We start from the raw sequence: 20,182 nt of genomic DNA, 5'->3' as shown, positions 1-20,182 counted from the left end.
AGTAATCAGATTAAAACGTCAATTACTTTTTAAGGTACTTATTGCATATGAAAAGGTGGCCTTCTGACATAAATGAGGACATAAGGGCGGTTCCAGAACACTGTCAAAGTTTTAAATAATCTCCTTATTTGCCTGTATTGCTTGTAGGGAATGAGGTACAGCAACTATGGATTATTATTGTTATACTTATGTGATAGGCAACACACAAGAATTCATTGATATGAAGATATGGAGCCATTCCACATGAAGCAATAAAGCTATTTCCTAATTGTGTTGTAAGGGAAAGAAATATGATGCAAACTAAGTCCATGATTCGTGCATTATACATACTGTAGTATGCCAAATGGGCTGAAGTAACATCTGTAACTCAAGCCCATATATATATTTCATTTATCTGAAGCCATTAGTGTCAGTCAGTAGTAAATGAAAGAGGTTTAACTTGAAGTTTGGTAGTAACTTGTTTGAAACTTGACATTTCTGGTCAATGACAAAACACAAACCTTCATTACCCGTACTTTAAAGTACTGCTATGCTGTAATAATGATGCTATTCTGGTTATGGTATTACAGTACGTATAATTAATTGTGCCTAAATTTTATACTGTGACATTATTAGGTTATAGGAACCCTCTTCATGGTTTTAGAAACTGAGGCAAAGCTGAAGTTTACATGCGCATCATGAATTTACCTTTTCCCTCCTTTGTGTCCCATTTCTTTTTGCTGACAACCCAAAGTCTCGATTCATGGTAGCACGATGCATGGCTTCTGGTTTGTAAACAGGTGTCATCCGCATTTTTCGTGGTGACTGGATTGATTGTAGAGGTGCTTCTAATACTGCTCTTGGTTTTGTAATGCTGTGTAACGGCCTGAACATAGCTGAAAGCAAAGCAGAATGGCCACTTCACTTTCAAGTCAGTAATTGATAGCTGGGGTGCTCGTTCAGATGAAAACATTAACTCTGGCACTATTATTTCTTTTGATGCAGTATGCACGGGTTCACCTTTCATAACAATGTTGCAAAAAAATAAACAAGTATAGGAATTTTAAGTTTGATTATAGGGATCATAAGAAAATAGTAGGGAGACAAAGGAGGTCGCGTACACCTGCTAGCGAACATTTAATCCCTTAATTCAGTCATGGGTATAGACTGGAGTAAGGATTCAATGTTCACTGTATAGTATATCTGCAGGTGTAGACGACCTCCCTTGTTTTCGTACTTTTTTTTCTATGATCCCTATTCGAACTTAAAATTCCTAATTTTCCTTATCTTGTTGTTTAGAAACCAGCAAGGATAAGATTGTTACACCTACAAGAATGAGCTTATTTATAACTAATCCTTGTAAGGCTGTCAGTGAGTTTACAACTGTTGTTAGCCTAATTGAAGATATTCTGAAGAAGAACAATGAAGCAAGTAACTTGGATGCGATTAAGAGCGTTTGTGGCTACCTTCCCATAAGCAGTACTTCAAACAAACTGATGTTTACTGCTGAACAACTGAAAGAGATTGATGCTTGTAGCAGCATGCGAGAAATTTTCAGACAATTGCGAGTTCACATGAGATGGGATGATCATCTTATTTTAACAGCAATACTTGACAGGTTAGATTCAGAAGAGTGTGAAGAATTGTTGGGAAAATATGAAAGCAAGATTGATTGTCAGATAAAACTTGAACAGATCTATAAGGAATATAAAAAGCAACAAGAAGAGGTGCCTATGGGATTCTCAAAAATGATTGCAATTGTAAATAAAAAATATTCTCGAATTACTAAAGAGGAATATGACCAACTAAAATGTTTCATATCAGAACACTGTGGAGTAGAGCTATATGTGTTGTCACCATTTGTAAACATGGCATCGTCTTCTTTGCTACTGGAATGGATGATTCCTCCAATTGCAATCACCCACATGGTGGAGATGGCTATTAAAAACAAGTACATGTTCATCAAAAGTTCAGTTACGTTCTTACAAATTGACATCTTCACTATACTTGACATAAAGAATAAAGTGCGTAAGTTTAAGCTTTCTACACTGTATGTGGACCCATACATATAGATGTTATTTCATACTTATTATACATAATAATCATGTTTTATGCTAATTACAGACGTAAAATGTTTTGGGTTGAATTTCTGCATATCATTTCTACATCACTGTATACTTGGTCTGTTTGTGTTCAACTGAGCTCTTGAATTACCTTCTTCATTGTGTAAGTAACGCCATATGCACAAAGGGTATATGATATAAGGCTGTTTTTTAAGAAGATTCACATGTACACTCGAAAGCATTGCACTAATTTCTGCAAGCTAGTGAACACATTTTACACATGGAGAGAAGGTAAAATTCTGAAAAGGTCAAAAAGTTTGTTCAATTTGTCGGTTAAAATTTGCATAAAGTATGCCATTGTGATGCAAGGAATAGGGACCCATCGATTGTGCTAGCATAATTATGAGCATAAAAGTGCCTGAAGGCATAGGGCATAATTCTAGAATAATAGGAAGAGTACTTGTGCAATACTATAAAATTTTGCTTCTCAAAGTACACATCACAGAAAAAAATCGTTGTACTTTAATAGAGCAGTCAATAACTCCAATAGAACAATCAGGTATCTGACTGTTCTATTAGAGTAGTCAATCTTTTATGATTATGATTAAGATTACTGAAAACACAGTTACAAACTGATATGTTCAGGTAAGGAAAAACATTGCAAATCACATAGATAAGAGTCAGTTATAATTTATCTAAAAATACTTCTATTGTGTCAGTTGGTAAATTGTTCCAATCGCGGATAGATTTGGGGTAATAGCTGAATTTATAATGATCTGTTCTAGCAAACTGAATCTCAAAATGGAAGGGGTGGTGGCAGCGGGTGGGATATGTGGTGTTAGTGAAGTAATTTGGGACTGTTAATACTGATGAGGAGTAAACAATGTTGTAGAAGACTTTTAATCTAGTCACATATCGTCGGTGTTGAAGTGATGGCCATTGTAGATCTGCTAACCTTTTCAGTGATATGCACTTTGACAAGCAAGGATTTATAGTATGTGCTATTATCAAGACTCACGGTGGTGAGTCGTGCGGCCAGTAAAGCAGAAACGCGTGCCGCAGACAATAAATGACGCAACCACTACGTGAGGATTTTACAGGAACGAATGTTGTCAAATTTGGCCTTCCTGTAACTCACCCGCCACTTACGCTATCCCTCTGAAACTCTAGAGTTTTTGTTTGTTTTTTTGTTGTTTTTTAAAATTTTTTATTTAATCAGGGAAAATAGCATCAGCCAAAAAGGCTGTTTTTCAGCTATGCCCTGAGAACACAAATACGATATGAGTAACTTACAGTACATACATACATATACAAAACGAAGTTACAACATGCAATACAATTTCTTAAATTCTGACACAGTTTTAGCACTATAAAGTGCTGGTGGTAATCTGTTCCAGATGGCTGTGCCCCTGTAGGCCAATGACAGTTTGCCAAAATTAGTTCGAACACTGGGAACATATAACCCGTGTATGTTTCTACTAGAGCGACCAGTGACATCTACAGCAAACGAAAAAACTCCATGTAAATAAGGAGGAGAAATCCTGTTAACAATCTTAAAAACTTGAAGAGCGGTATGAGTTGGACTCATTGTGTCACTAGTAACTACTACACAAGCAGTGAAACAAATCCATGCCGATTGTTTCATGATCGAGATTGCCAACATCAAAGGGGAAGTTTAATTTTTTTTTTTTATCGCATGCGGTTAGACGCAACCGCAGGTGTATGCCTTGCATTCCTTTGTGCATTCCAAACATTGATTGCCCTGCTATCGCTTCAGTATTCACTCAATCGCCTCAAGATTCACATCATCGATTTCACCATACATGATTACCCTGCAGTCATAATTTCAGCACCAAACGAAGTTTCAGTCGTCCTCAGTCGACCTAGAGGCCAAATACAAAACCCAGATTGTTGTTTTCCGCAATACTCGCTTGGCATGTAGGGTAATGTGTCTTTAAACTGTTCTAAAAGTTTCGTTCAGATTGAAAAATATGTTTTCGAGAATGGCTAGTTTGAAATTTGAATTTAGTCACCCCCACGTAATTTGCTCTCTGTAAGAATGTTACTCAGAATTTAAAGAATGACGCAGAGCACAACTGTGGTCACTGGGTATTGATGAACTGGCGCTCTATGTAGTTAATCAGTGCATATAGCCACAAGAAGTGTACTGCCATAGATTATAGTCCACAGATATAATCTATGGTGCTGCATACCATCGTTCGTTTTTAAATTTGAATTTAGTCCCCCCCACCGTGACATAATTTGTCCTCTAAGTGCGCGGCTTAAAGAATGACACAGAGTACAACTGCGGTTACCAGTTGTTGACACAAGCTGCGAGTAATTAGCACATGTAGCTAGCCAATTGTCACCATGCAGTATTGCATTTTATAGCACCCCCACACAAAAATTACACATGTAATTACAACATACAGAGGACACATGAATACCAAACACTTTTCGCAACAATAATGTAAGAATTGTACAATAATGACTGTAATATAACTGCTATGAAACTGTTTTCCAGTGGCCCGCCATGGTAGCAAGTCTCACATGACAGCATGTATATTCATCCAAGCACAATGGGAGTAACAAGTAAGTACGATGACAAGTTGGTATGACTCCATTTGTAGAATCCAGATGAGTGAGTGTGGCTCCAGTATGTCTAAACAATTAACAAACATTCCTGTTATAAATACGTGCTAGAGTTGCAATATAATAGTATAGTATTTAAATGCAACAATACATAGTCTCCATTGCATCACTATCAAATGACACTAAGTGGAGGATATTGTTGCATCTCTAGTATGTACACTCTATCAGTACAACCTGTCTTAATGGCCACCAGTACAGAAAGACAACCTCTCTTGAAAAGCCAATTCCAATTGAGAATTTATACACTGTTATCTGCTTATTGAGTGAAGGTGACAATAAACAAGTTCCACTGTAATTTATACACGTGATCCGATCTGTATATTCTGTCAGTGGATGAGATCCACTTGGCCAGGATAAAATGTGACCCAAATGTCCTGGATGATCCATACTCAACCCACTTATGACCCAGTGGCACAATGGAACTGAGTATAGAGAATACAATTATATTTATTTCTAAGATGTGTGGACACATTACATGTACATACAAGACATGCTACGTACTGTTTTAGCATTTCAAGTCACCACATTATGTACAGACCAGTCAAAAATGCTTCATAGTGCCCATCAGTAAACCTGAAGAAAAGTTACAAATAATAAAAATTCACATAAGTACAATGAAACCTCATTAATATGGCCAGCTGTGGAACCAAAAAATTTAGCCTGAATAACAAGGTGGCCTTATGAATGATGTCATAAAGTACTGCTTAGCTATATTTGGGATCTACTAGAGGTGGCCAATGTAGTGAAGTGGTCTTATTAAGGAGGTGGCCGCTAAGTGAGGTTTCACTGTACATACAGTTCACAATATTAATGGTTAACAATATACACTGAAACCTGCAGGTCACTTCTTGTGGAAGATTGCTCTCTACACAAAATGACACATTCAGAGATTGTATTTAGATGGATGATACAGTAACGCATTGTGACTTCAATACTCGTGATGTGTCACTGCTAGGCAGCAACCATATACACGGCACTGCCAATGCACAACATCGCACTTGCTCGCACACACAATTTTGCTCAAGATTTTACAAATTGATAATTAAGGGGTCTGGAAACTAGCTGTTCGCTCAAAAGACTGTGTGGCAGCTGTTTCCCTTCTATACAAGTGGCCACCAAGACAGGTCCACTGTGGATGAAAGCCAGGCATTAGATATTTGGTATTTCATGTGTTGAAGGCATTCCAGGGCTTCCAGTAGTTTCAAATCTCACCACAGTTTAACTCAGGCAGTGTTGTGGTCACCACTAAACCACTGGAATGCTGTGTTATGTTCATCTTATGCTTGGCTACTATATTGTAGAACTGAAATGGATACTCTGAAAAATATATCCTATGGATAATGACTTCATCACTTTCTTCATCAGGAGCTTTTAAGGACCAATAGTGAAACTTTTTACACTTTGGGCTGACAGCCAACTGCCTAAGTCTGAAGCAGTGCCTTTGGTGCTCTAACAGATTGGTTGCCCCCTTGCTGCCAGCACTCACTGTCTCATACGCTGTCACACACTAAATCCATCTCTATATAGCCAGTTAGAACAGCATGCTTCTTACCTTTTTTAAGGCCGCAAAATGCGGCCACCTCTTTAAAAAGCTAGGTCAGAAAATTTTGTCCCTACGGCCTGAATAATGACCAGTTTTCACTGTACTATTAGTGATTAGTGATCATGGAGGATTATTTATTAAGATACTAAGATATACAAACGCTACAACCTCTAAATATAGCAGTAAATTTTTTACTCTGGTCCAATGTCTAATACTCGTGAGAGACTCTACTGTGACAAATACATGTTTATCATGATATGTGCTAATCGCCTTTTTACAATTAAGTTTTACAACACAAATACATGTATAGTTAAACTCACCAATTGTGACTAAATCCCTTCAACACGAAAAGACAAGTAATGAGACAACCTTGGAGATAACAGCCTCACAAGCCTATTCTGGTGCGCTTATTTAGTAGTAATATAAATTTTAAAGGCATTTATTTACAACAGGACATAATTACGCGCCCCTCTATTGTCTCTGTACTTACTTGCCTTTTCTTTACTATTCTCATTTCATTTCACAAGATCTCTTGGCAGGGGCGTAGCTTCTTCGCTTGAATTAGTCAATGCTTGAAGTAGATCGAGATACTCTAATAGAACAGTCACATTTCTACAAGTGCCATATTTTTATATTGTAAAGTCTGTAAGTAGCTAGTACTTTAAACTATACAATCCGATGCTAAGCAGAAGTTGTAACTATGCTAAATATTGATTGCTGTGTTACGGCTATTTTGTGACTGCTCTAATAGAGTATCTTGATCGTTTTAATGCAGTAGCTACAAGATGAAAGGCAAAGTGTTATTAAGGTTTACTAGTTAAAATGGGTGTTAGTTGACTGCAGTTGCATGCCACTAACAGGGCCGCCCAGAGAAATTAGGGGGCCCAGGGAAAAGAGTTAAAGAGGGGCCCAGGGGCAAGGAAGGGTCTTGCTCTATTAGAGTATATCGATCTTTCTTTAAACAGGTATTCAAGGGACCCCTTTCGGGGGGAAAAATACCCCAGTATCCCCCCATCCACGTGGGTGGCCCTGGCCACTAAACTAACAATTATATTTTAATATTCTGTCACTGTAATCTGGGGTTTCTGTCAAAACCATGGAAACTCACATACTGTTATCAACAGTGCATTGCTTATTCTAACAAAAAGTATTGAAATCCCATCCAAAAACAGCTTATAGCTGTAAAAAAAAGTGCGCATCCAAGTAAAGCAGAGTTAACTGCAACAAAAAGTAATGATATCATAATGCGGCCATGTGCGAGGTGTGCAAGTTGTAATTAATATTAGCTAATCAGATAATACAATGTTATTGTTAAAGTGTTAATGAGAACTATGTGATGCTGCTAGTTTTTAAGTGTGTGAGCATCTTCATAAATGTCACACAAATTTAATTCTCAATAAAGCAATGTGTATAGATTCTCTGATAGCAATAAATAGTTTGAGTTTGGTCGCCTTTCCTGTATACGGCAATGCTACGAACAAAGGAAAGGTGGCCAAACTCAAACTATTCATTGCTATCAGAGAATCTATACACATTGCTTTATTGAGAATTAAATTTGTGTGGCATTTATGAAGATGCTCACACACTTAAAAACTAGCAGCATCACATAGTTCTCATTAAAACTTTAACAATAACATTTTATTGTCTGATTAGCTAATATTAATCACAACTTGCACACCTCGCACATGGCCGCATTATGATATCATTACTTTTTGTTGCAGTTAACTCTGCTTTACTTGGACGCGCACTTTTTTTACAGCTATAAGCTGTTTTTGGATGGGTTATATTTTATTACTGTGCAAGACCTCAAAATAGAGTATAAAAGCACACTATAGTTATAAATTAAGTAAGAATTTGAAAGGTTCTTCACTTGATAAATTAACTACAGATTCCAGAAGATTGTCCCATTGTCAAATATTATTGTTGAAGGGAAAAAGAGCAGTGGTAGGAGTTGATTCTGTTGGGAGGTGGTAAAAATCTCAGTTGGTGCCCTCTTGTATTATGAATAGGTGTCGGGGGGAAAAGGATATCATCTTTGTTGATTTCTACTAAATTATTAACAATTAGGGACCCGCCGATTATGCTGGCATAATTATGAGCATAATAGGTGTCTGAAAGCATTGAGCATAATGCTAGCATAATAGGTAGAACATTTGCTTATCAAAATAGCTATCACAGAAAGATCGATATACTCTAATGGAACAGTCAGTAACTCTAATAGAAAAATCATATAGCTGACTGTTCTATTAGAGTATATCGATCTTTTCTGTGATATGCACTTCTGCACTTTGACAAGTAAGTTTGTGCTTCAGCCACTCGTTAATTATCCTTAAATTGGAAATTATTAGCAGAGCATGTGAACTGAGGCATAAATAATTGGGAATAATTTGAGCATAATGGGTAAGTATTGAGCATAAATTTAAGCATAATAGGTAAATTTTTGAGCAGTGCAGCATAGCATAATAGGTAAAATTATGAGCATAATCGGTGGGTCCCTATTAACAATCTTGTACAAATATATCAATTTTGATTCATTTCTCTTCTCTCTGCTGTTGTCTTAAAATTAAGTCTTTCCAATATTTCTGTAACACTAGCATAAGGCGAATAATTATCATACAATACGGTAGTATCATACAGTATGGTAGTACTGTATAGTAGGGACCACAAATGAGTAGGTGTGGGCCACAAAATAACACCACCCAAAAACCAGCCTTGATTTCTGCTGATGATGATGAGGTGGTTAGGTAAAACTGAGCCCAAACAAGCTTTCAGATCAACCTGAAACACTTTCAACAAGTTGCTACGGAATTTCAAACATAATTTATTTACCAGAATTTTCTACTGACCGACAACCTGACTTACTGACTGAATCCTTCAGACAAACGTAACTCGATAACAGCTAAGGCTATGGGCTTGATTTTTTCAACGTTCGACGTTGCTTCGGCTCACGAGGTGCTTTTTGGCATACCGCAGTACGTACAGTGCATTCTTCATAGACTTACCAGTGTCCTCCTTTGTGTCCCATTCATCTTTGCTTACAGCGAAAAGTGTCAATTTGGCGATAGCACGTGATGGCTTCCCTTCGTAACAGAAATCATCTGTATTGTTCATAGTGACTGTTTTGATTGCAGAGGTGCTTTTCGAACAGTTCTTGATTCGTACTGCTGTGTAACGGGTTGAACACAGCCGACAACAAAGCGTAATAGATACTTCACTTTTCAGACAATAATTGATATAACTGGGGTGCGGCACCATTTCTTTCGATATGCATGGATTGCGAAGGAGCTTTTCAAACAGTTCCAGATCCGAAATGCTGTGTAACGTGTTGAACATAGCCATAGGGTGGTACTATAATATCTATTACATAGCTGACAACAAAGCGTAATGGATATTTCACTTTTCAGATGATAGTATAATAGCTGAGGTGCACGGCGCCATTTCAGATGCGGTATATGTGGGTTTACGCATCATAATTATAGTATTTACAAAAAAAAAGTTAACAAACAATTACACAGAATAAAGTGGAATTTTCAACTAGAGTAGAGACCGTAGCACATCAATAAAAAAGTATTGAAACAAGCTGGAGTAGTGCACGATATTAAATCACAGTAAAACAATAAGAAGTGGTTATATCCCTACTGTGCATTTCCATTATGATATCTTATATAACACTTCTTATTGTTTTACTGTGATTTAATACTGTGCACTACTCCAGCTTGTTTCAGTACTTTTTATCGATGTGCTATGGTCCCTACTGTAGTTGAAAATTCCAATTTTTTCTGTGTACTTGTTAAATATAAACCTCACTGATCGTCTTTGGACAGCTTCTACTAAGTCAACATTCCTTTGAGTATATGGAGACAAGATGGCAGAGGTATAGGCCTAATCATGCTGCTATAACATCTTGCTTTAATACTAGTTGGACAGTGCTTAAGATTATGCTGGAGAAAACCTTTCGCTTTGTTTGCTTTACTAGTAACAGTCTTAACCTGTGCTTCAGCCACTTATTGTTTACCCATAAAGTGCAAACTTATTAGCAAAACATGAGAACTGATGCATAAACAGTGCATGAGCATAATTTGAACATAATAGGTAAAAGTTTTGAGCATTGCAGCATAGCATAATAGGTAAAATAAAAGGCATAATCAGCGGATCCCTAGCAAGGAATTTACCTACAGTAAAGTGACAATAGGTAGGGTCCGCAATCCGAAAAATCAACTTTTTAAAGCAATTCCCCTACTATTGTGGAATGTTCGTTGTAGTATCCCATTGCTAGATCCACCATGAAACCGGAGGCATGATTGTTGTCTTCACAGAAATATTGTTTTTAGTATCTCGCGAGATGCAAAATTATGTTTATATTTCCTTCTCCACACAAAGAACAGGATAAAACTTGCTACTTAGCTAGGCATTATCTAGAGTTGTAGTAGTTAAAAAGTACGCACAGAAATTAGTAAATGATTCGCTGGGTGCCTGGCACAGGGTTGCTTTGTTTGAAAAAACAAAGAAATACGAAGTTTCAATTTCAAACTGCCCTACCACCCAGGGCAAGAGAAGCCAACTCTTCCTCCTAGTGTTTCTACACAGTTGGGTGCATAGTCTGTCTATGCTGTTAGTTTGGAAAATATCTGAAACTTCTCACCATCTGGGTGACGAGGGTCAAAAATTACTGCAGTATTAAAGAATTGTGTTGCACTTTCTAAATCCTAGCCATTTCCAGTGCTTTTGCAGCCACAGCAATCATTATTGACTGAAACTATGGCAAAAGATGTCCCTGAATGTTTGGTAGCAGCAGTTGTCAATTATTATTTCATCCACAGCTTCCATGCCAGCATGCCTCACTCTAAAGATATCAAGGGAGGCAGCAAATCGTCCAAATTTGACTTCACTTCTCATGCTCCACAGCAGCTTCAAATCTTCACTAGATCACCCTACATCACTATTATGCTGCAAAACATCCCAAAACAAACTGAAAAAGCATAAAATCTTTCGTTTTTTGATTTGAGCTGGGTGGAGCTCCTTGTGAGTTGCTGGTACACTGCATCATGAAATTACAGAAACACCAACTGCTACTACTACCAAATGTTTTAAACCATCATTTATCATCATTCTAAACAAAAGTAGTTGACCAGTGTGGCATCAGAAGTATTGGAAAGCGCTTTGGCATCATTGAGAGAGTCCCTTGAAATGACACACGAAAATTTTGACACTAGATGGTGAAAAGTCACAGATCCTTTCCAGACTAACAGCATGGAGAAACTATGTATCCAACCTTATCACATCACTATGAAGAAGAATTGGTCATGGCTTTTCTTGTCTTAGCTGATAGGGCAGTTTGAATTCGAAAATTCGTGTTTCGTTTTCTGCTTTTTGAAAGAAAGCAACCCTGTGTAGGTAACCCAGTGAATCATTTGTTTATTACTGTGCGTACTTTTTAACTACAACAACTCTAGATAATGTCTAGCTAAGTAGCAAGTTTTATCCTGTTCTTTGTGTGGAGCAGAAAATTTTAAAAATAATTTTTGCTTCTCACGAAATTCTAAAATCAATATTTCTGTAAAGACAACAATTGTGCCTCTGGTTTCATGGTGGATCTAGCAATGGGATACTACAATGAACATCCCACAATGGTAGGGGGGTTGATTTGTAAAAGTTGATTTTTTGGATTTCGGACCCTACAATAGGCTTGACACATTGTGTACAAGTACACAGAAAAATTTGGAAATTTCAACTAGAGTAGGGACCATAGCACATTGATAAAAAGTACTGAAACATGCTGGAGTAGTGCACGATAGTAAAACAATAAGAAGTGTTATATCCCTACTGTGCATTTCCATTATAGTATCTTGAGCACAGTATAAGGACACTTCTTATTGTTTTACTGTGATTTAATATCATGCACTACTCCAGCTTGTTTCAGTACTTTTTATCAATGTGCTATGGTCCCTACTCTAGTTAAAAATTCCAAAATTTTTTTTGTGTACTTGTTTGTTAACTTTTTTAGTAAATTATGACTGGTAAACCCATGTATACCGCATCTGAAAAGGCACCGTGCGCCCCAATTATCACCTGAAAAGTGAAATATCAGTTTTGCTTCTTTGTCAGCTATGTTCAACCCGCTATGCAGCATTTCGAATCAAGAACTGTTCAAAAAGCACCTCTGCGATCAAGAGTATTTAACTTTTGAAACTATGTTTCCCTGGGGCAAGCACACCTTTCCTGAATTAAGGAATGGCACGCTAAATGTTAGAAGATACTATACTAATAATAAGAGCTATTATACTAACAATAAGAGCAATGCACTGAGTATCTGGCCTAATAAATAATTTTTTACATATTAGTTTTGAAATCTGTGATATTGTGAATGAATTTGAAAAAAAAATGATCACAATTGTACATCAGTAAACAGTTTTAAGAATTTAAGCCGTTATAAGGATAGTGAGCATGTGTATGAAATCTATGCTGCTAATTTGTTACCTTTTAGAGAATTCGCAGCTGTTAAGAGTTTCCCACAAAATATGATAGAAAATCTCATGATTGAAGTCCAGACATGAAGTTACAGGGCTGTGCTGGCTTCTTAGTGGCTGATATTCAGAGCAGAATCAACACAGAAAACTTTTGACCAACTGTTAGGCCTGAGCCTATTATGCTATTGAAATTGCCTATTATGCGATTTGAGCAATGCTCCAAAATTTCCCCTGTATGCTACAGATATGCCCAGTTGTGTCCACAAAAATCAGTGTCTCACAGATTTTTGTATGCTACAAAAATCTGTGAGACACTGAATCCCATATGCACCCCAGTTCTCCACTGTAAGTTAATAAATGTTACATTCCTGTAGTTACGTGCATTCTATAGTGTGATAAAATGGACACCCAGGGCCATAATGGGGACACATAACAAGAGACCAAATCCAAGAGTGCCCTACTAGAAATAAGTATACTGTTGCTAAAAAAAAGTAAAAATAGAATATGTATTTTACATGATCTATGTATTTGTATAGAGTGAGTCTCACAGAGTTGATGAAATCTTACAAGAATCCCGGAATATTGAAAAATGTGTAAAACAAATCATACTTAAAAACCTCTTTTCAAAGCAACTTAAGAATGTTGATTCATCAATAAACCCTGAAGATCTAGAGGCTACCTTGTTGACACTTAGGAAGATCTTTGACAACATTATTCAACACCCAAATGATGACAGTTATCGTCAAATCGAACTGGCTAACAAGACATTTAGTAGTAAAGTGTGGAAGTATCCTGCTTGTGAGGAGTTGATGAAAATGAGTGGATGGGTAGTGGAGGATGATCATGTGAGACTAAGAGATGACTCTCATGTCCATATTGTGTTCCAGTTACTGGAGTCATTGTGTGGACAGAAAGATGTCAATCAACCTCAAACTTCCTCCTCGGATAGTAGTTTAAAGAAATATACAGTTGAGCAATCTGAAGTGAATGTTCTTATTGCAGCAGTACTTAATGGTAACATTTCTGATATCAAGAGTATGTTAAAACCCCATACCATATCCACTGCTGGAAGGATATATTGTGAGGATGGATCCTCATCAGTAGATCTTTTGCGTTTAGTTGTTTTTAGTCAAAAGATAGATGTTGTGGAACTATTGGTAAAGGAATATTCTGTAGACCCTTATGTGACTGATGATGGTGGAATTCCAATGGTCTTTGTAGTTCTTATGAAAGCACCACAAAATTTTTGTATCAATTTTCTAAAAATATGTGGTGTTAAAACATCCTTCAAAAGGGCTGTCGATGGTACTGCTCTTCTGCACTTCGCTGTCCTCACTTGTTGTTTTCAAGTTGTTTGCTTTTTAGTAGAAGAATGTGAAGCAGATGTGAACATTACCAAATATAATTTGCACACTCCATTACACATGGCCTATAGTGCTGGACACACCAACATAGCAGAATATTTGATACAACATGGTGCAAAAGTGATGGCTTTAGATTCTAGTGGTCGTATACCATATGATTACATTGATGGAATACCAAAAGTTATTGCATTATCACAAACAATGCAAAACACTAGAATAATACATCAAGTCCCTGGTAGTGCTGAATACATTTACTTAATCAAATTATGTAACATTGGATTTAAAATTGTTGAAGCAGTCACTCTTACAATGGAGAAGTTTCCATTACTGACAGAGGATGGACCCACTCAACCTCATTATGATGTTGATCATACTTCATTTGCAGAAGAGTTGACTCGGTACTTCACTAAAAGACCATTAAGTGATCAACGGTGGAGAGCATTGAAATCAGACCAGACAAAGAGTCTGCCTTATATGTTCTAAAACATCTAATCATGTGATTTACTGACATTTTAAGTGGTATTACTGCTTACACATGCTTGGGATAGTTGTGGTATAGTACATAGCTGTATTTTCTAAACTTTAATTCAAGGAGATTATAAAACATTTAAGGGATAATACCAGTCACTTACGTACCACACTAGAATATTACAATGAGCAAGAACGTTTTCCACACATTGCTCCAGTCTACCCAGCTTTATGTATATTGAGCACCTGGTGGCTTGGTGTCATCTGGGAAAGCAGCCCACCCAGCTGTAACATCAATGGGTGCTTACTGGGGAAGCAAATGCCCAACTGTCCTTGCAGTGTTGGGTTTGTTGTGGACCTTCAGGTTCCATGACCTCTCTCCATGAGACCTGAACAGTCCTCCTGTGGGTTACTAGCCCAGGATTTTACCTGCACAAGGATGAGTGGTGCACAGGCATCCCAGTGCTGGGTGACAATAGCTGTGTTTTGCATGGCTGCTATAGGCTTTGCTTTATTTTTGTTTTGTGTGTGCACATGCGAACTTTCTTTCCCCTACAGCAGTAAAGAAGCCGCTTGATTGTTAGCTGTACCTTCATTGTTACAAAAGTTGTAATTGTCGGTTTAGTTTAATTCATCGGTTAGCAATAACATTTTTCTATAATTTATTGTCCTGCATCTTGCATACTACAGTAGCTGTCTTCTGTATAAGCCCAGAATACCATCGCTGTCTACTGATGTCATCGGTTCCAAGGGTTCCATGTAGTGTTTTTCTAGTACAGGTATAACATTCTAGTATCTAGTTCTAGCTCAGTTACCAGAAATATTTTAAGTTAGTAATAGTTCTTTAAAACAATTTTAGTTAGTATTAGTTCTAGTATTCCTTGTTAGAAACAATAATAGTTTGTATTAGTTCTAGTATCCATGGCTGAAACTATTTTAGTTAGTACTATGGTACCTGCAGTTTAGTAAGTATTAGTTATAGTACAGTACTGAGTCTACTGATGGTAAGAATATCTAATCCAAGCTGTAAAAAGAGTGCGGGCCTGTGCGGCCCTCAAAAAGGCTATGGTGAAAAAAAGATGTGAAATCCAAGGTGGCGGCCAAGAAATGGCTGTGATGGTAGGTTAAGGTGGTGCAGTGCACAAAAATTGAGCCTATTATGCTCAATATTATGCTCCATTTTTTGTTACAGTTCTTATGTTTTGCTAATAATGTATTTGCACTTTTCAAGTAGATAATGATACAATTTGGCTTATGGCATATTTAAATGTAAAAAGTATTAGTTAATACTTGTAAAATTATAAATTTGGAATTTTGGATGCTTTGTGAACTCTTCATTCTAAGCAAACAGTCATGTCAAATAGCTATCTGACTGCCCTATAAGAGATACTGACTAGTCCATTACTGTAAGTCAACCTTTTTCTGTGACGTGTTATCACAAACAAAGATTTACAATATGACATTATTATCCCGCCTATTATGTTGGCATTATACTTGATGCTTTCAGGTACCTATATTATGCTCAAAATTATGCTGGCATAATAGGCTGATGCCAACGGCTTAATTTGTTCTTACAAAAGTTATATCATCTCACATGTACTTCAAAGTCAGGCTTTAATGTGCCAGATAGTACGAGTAAGTTCATCAATCAGGCTCCTGCTAAACTTCAAACAACAGTTGCAGTAGTAGTTGCAGTACTAAATGTTTTAGCTAAGTTCTAATATTGGTACTATATAATAAAGCTATTAATATTAGTTTAGTTCTTGTTCAAAAACTTTAAAAGAACACTTCCTAGTATATATAGTTCCAATTTTTTTTAAAATAGATTTCTATGGAATTATAGTTTTAAAATAGTTCTAGTTCCAAGAGCTAAAAAGAAAAGGCTGTACTACATTTAGTTCTAGTTCTAATATACTTGAAAAACACTAGTTCCATGGAGTCCCGTCATGGAAAACCTTTACTTTGCTACTTAGTGCCAATTAAATCTTTTAATCAGTTTACCACTTTAAGAAGTAATAATAATTATTACTTGTATTCATGACTGACAAATGTATTAATTTTACTGCACATTCACACATTTTCATGTTGTGAATACTAGTACATGTACAGTTGATGTAGCTTTTACAGTTATATTAAATGCTTCAATTGCATGCATAAAAGCCTACATGGGATGATTATCACAATGAAACCTGCTGAGGAGTGATTATTTGCTATATCCCACATACAATAATGCAAGTATAGATATACAGCTAGACTGTAGCTAGTGTTGTTATGCCTATAGCCAACCCCCGCCTCTTTAAAAGAGTTTGGATCTGTCACTGATCACATAGCTCAGCCTGGTGTTATAGCCTGAATGCTAATTTTATACCAGATGATGTATTAGTCTGGTCGATTGAAATAATACAATATGAACAATAAAGAATGCAGCGAAGTACAAGGAATTCGAAGTATAAATGCATAATTAATTATGCAGCAACATATATAATAACATTGTACAGCTTATGGCTGTAGACAAACTGGCCATGAGGATGAGAGGTATACACGCACCATCCTATTATGCTTTTCCCATCACACATACTACTATGATGCAGTATTTATTATGCTCAATTTTTTTTTGCACTTTCTTGCTATATCACAATAACATTGGTTTGTGAACAGCTGTTTAAAAGTTAAAGTATTGTGCCTACACAATTATCAGTGTACTCATTTCCAACTGTTTTAGCCTTGTGTATACTCAGTATTATAAATGTTTGAGTTTCTCCACATTCAGAAACAAATTCACTAATAGCCAGTTGTTGTGTATGCTAACACACATACATCAGTGATTCATGGATACATAGTAGTAATATCGCACTGGCAAGGTATATGCTTTCTTCTTCAATATGTGACTGGATCTGCAAAATAGGGGTCTTATAATTATAGCATTTCCAATTGCAAGTACTTGGCAATCCATAACTTCACTTGTCTGTATTATAGTACCAGCCTGAAATTTGGTCACTTTACACTCCTATAACAGCAATTCCCGGATGTATTTTTAAGACAATGGGTTATATTAAACACATGATGAGTTATGACTTGTCAAACTTGGAAATTGGAAAGACTGTAAAACCCCTTTTTGCAGATCAGGTCACATATTGTCATAGATACTTCACAAGTTTAATTATCAATTTCTAAGGGTTTCCTCTATAAGGATGCCATGCATAATTCAGTTCTGCATGGAATAATATAGAAATCCAGCATTATATTTGCTCATAATTCTTCCAAAAATTTTCACCTATTATTTTCTTCAGTATTTCCACTATGCTCGAAAGCTAACAACATATCTTACAATAACCTGGAAATGTTAAACTTTCACTACAAATTAAGTGTTCTATTGGTGAGTATCGATCTAAAAGGCTATGAACAATGCATTGAGTGCTCTGTTTTTCAGTTAGCATTTGCCACTGACTGCTCTATTAGGGAATATCAATCCAAGTATTATGCTAGCATTATGTAGGCATAGTGCTCCAACCTATTATGCTTTTATTATGCTGGCATATTCCACACAGGCCTAATTGCTATTATAACGTTGGACAGATATGTAGGGTATCATATACATACATAACATATGGACTAATGTACATGTTAATTATTGCAATTGTACTACATTGCAACTAGGGACCCGCCGATTATGCTCATAATTTTACCTATTATGCTATGCTGCACTGCTCAAAAATCCACCTATTATGCTTAAATTAATGCTCAATATTTACCTATTATGCTCAATGTTCATGCCTTAGTTCATATGCTTTGCTACTAGTTTAACACTGTATAGAAAAAAAAAATGGGTGGCTGGAACACAATTAATAAATTCTTGCTGCATTTAAGAGAAAAGATCGATATACTCTAATAGAACAGTCAGTGTGATGATTGTTCTATTAGAGTTACTGACTGCTCTATTAGAGTATATCGATCTTATTTTGCAATTGTCATTTTTCCAGCAAGAATTTATACTGTTGTATAAATATTTAACCTATTATGCTGGCATTATGCTCAATGCTTTTAGGTACCTATTATGCTCAAAATTGTGCCAGCATAATCGGCGGGTCCCTAATTGCAACATCTGTTACAGTGCCATGTAAATAAAGGACATACCACATAAAGCATTAGTAAGAAGGTCATAACTCATAAGGCACAACATATTTGAGCTTGGCTTGCATGCATATGGTCACTATAATGATGTGATCTTATTACCATGAAGTACACAGTAACACGCGTACCTTAGCTACATTTGGGACCTACTTGACATGGTCACTATAATGAGGTGGTCTTATTAATGGAATGGTTTACTCCCAAATGTACAGTAGTTGAAGCCACCTCTATTAATTATTTTGAAATTAGCTTTCAAGAACATTAGTTATTGAATAATATAATTTGTAATTAATTGTATACCATGTATTGTCAGATTATCATAAATATCAGGATAACCTAGGTAGTTCTGATGGTTTTTCTTTAATCTTCTTTTGATATGATTGTGTAACATGAGTCATACAAAAGCCGCATTCAATATAAACACGTGCACCAGTCTTGATTATATATATTTTTAAAAACATATGTAAAACCATGAACACTGCTTGAAGGTTCTTAGTTTACTAATTTGTTAAGCTGCTTTACTGTAGATGTACCCAGTTATACTGATAGTAGAATGTCAGTAACTTTAAGTACATGAAACATAATTGTTTTACTAAGTTTTAAACTCTCAGTAAATAGGGACCCGCCGATTATGCTCATTATTTTACCTATTATGCTATGCTGCACTGCTCAAAATTTTGCCTATTATGCTTAAATTAATGCTCAATATTAAGTAATTTTACCGATTGTGCTCAAATTATGCTCAATATTTACACCTCAGTTCCCATGTTTTTCTAATAAATTAGCACTTTATGGGAAAACAGTAAGTTGCTGAAGCACAGACTCTAAATCCTTACTTGTCAAAATGCATATCACAGAAAAGATCGATATACTCTAATAGAACAGTCAGCTGTTTGATTATTCTCTGACTGTTCTATTAGAGTATATCGATCATATGTATTTTGATAAGCAAGAATTTATGGTAATGCACAAAGTGATCTGCCTATAGGGATGCGGCGATTATGCCGGCATAATTTCGGGCATAATAGGTGTGTGTGGGAATCAGGAATTATGCTAGCATTTTGAGGTGATTATAAGGCTTTAACAGTAGGAAAATCTGTAGATTGCACAATTCCGTTAAAAAGATCGAGATACTCTAATAGAGCAGTCAGAAACTCTAATAGAACAGTCACTGAATATACTGCTTTTCGTGATGCAATTTCGCTTCGCTATCATTGGCTACCATCTGCCTGCCCTACTTCCTGTGCCTGTGGTCACTCTTTTACCATAGAACATGCTCTGTCTTGCCCAAAGGGCGGGTTTCCTTCTCTGAGACATAATGAAGTGCGTGATCTAACTGCCAATTTACTTTCCGAGGTCTGTAACAATGTTGTCACTGAACCCCACCTTCAGCCTCTTTCTGGTGAGACCCTTCAATACAAAACAGCTAATCGTGATGATAACGCAAGGCTTGACATTGCAGCTAATGGTTTTTGGGGAGGACGATTTGAGAGGTTATACTTTGATGTCAGAATT

General features: G+C 36.4%; 1 protein-coding gene across 1 annotated transcript in view; it reads left to right on the top strand.

Moving 5' to 3' along the window:
- The window catches only part of LOC136254216 (uncharacterized), a 30,698-nt gene extending 16,019 nt beyond the window's left edge, over positions 1-14,679 (top strand). The window contains exons 4-5 of the mRNA XM_066046884.1: positions 1,279-2,003; positions 13,241-14,679. Of these exons, the coding sequence (XP_065902956.1) occupies positions 1,279-2,003; positions 13,241-14,551 (2,036 nt within the window). The 3' untranslated portion in view covers positions 14,552-14,679. The remainder of the gene's footprint in view (positions 1-1,278; positions 2,004-13,240) is intronic.
- The last annotated feature ends 5,503 nt before the right edge of the window (positions 14,680-20,182 follow it).

The sequence above is a fragment of the Dysidea avara genome, chromosome 4 (assembly GCF_963678975.1).
Source record: "Dysidea avara chromosome 4, odDysAvar1.4, whole genome shotgun sequence".
NCBI classification, from domain to species: domain Eukaryota; kingdom Metazoa; phylum Porifera; class Demospongiae; order Dictyoceratida; family Dysideidae; genus Dysidea; species Dysidea avara.
This window is presented reverse-complemented; position numbering and strand designations above follow the sequence as displayed.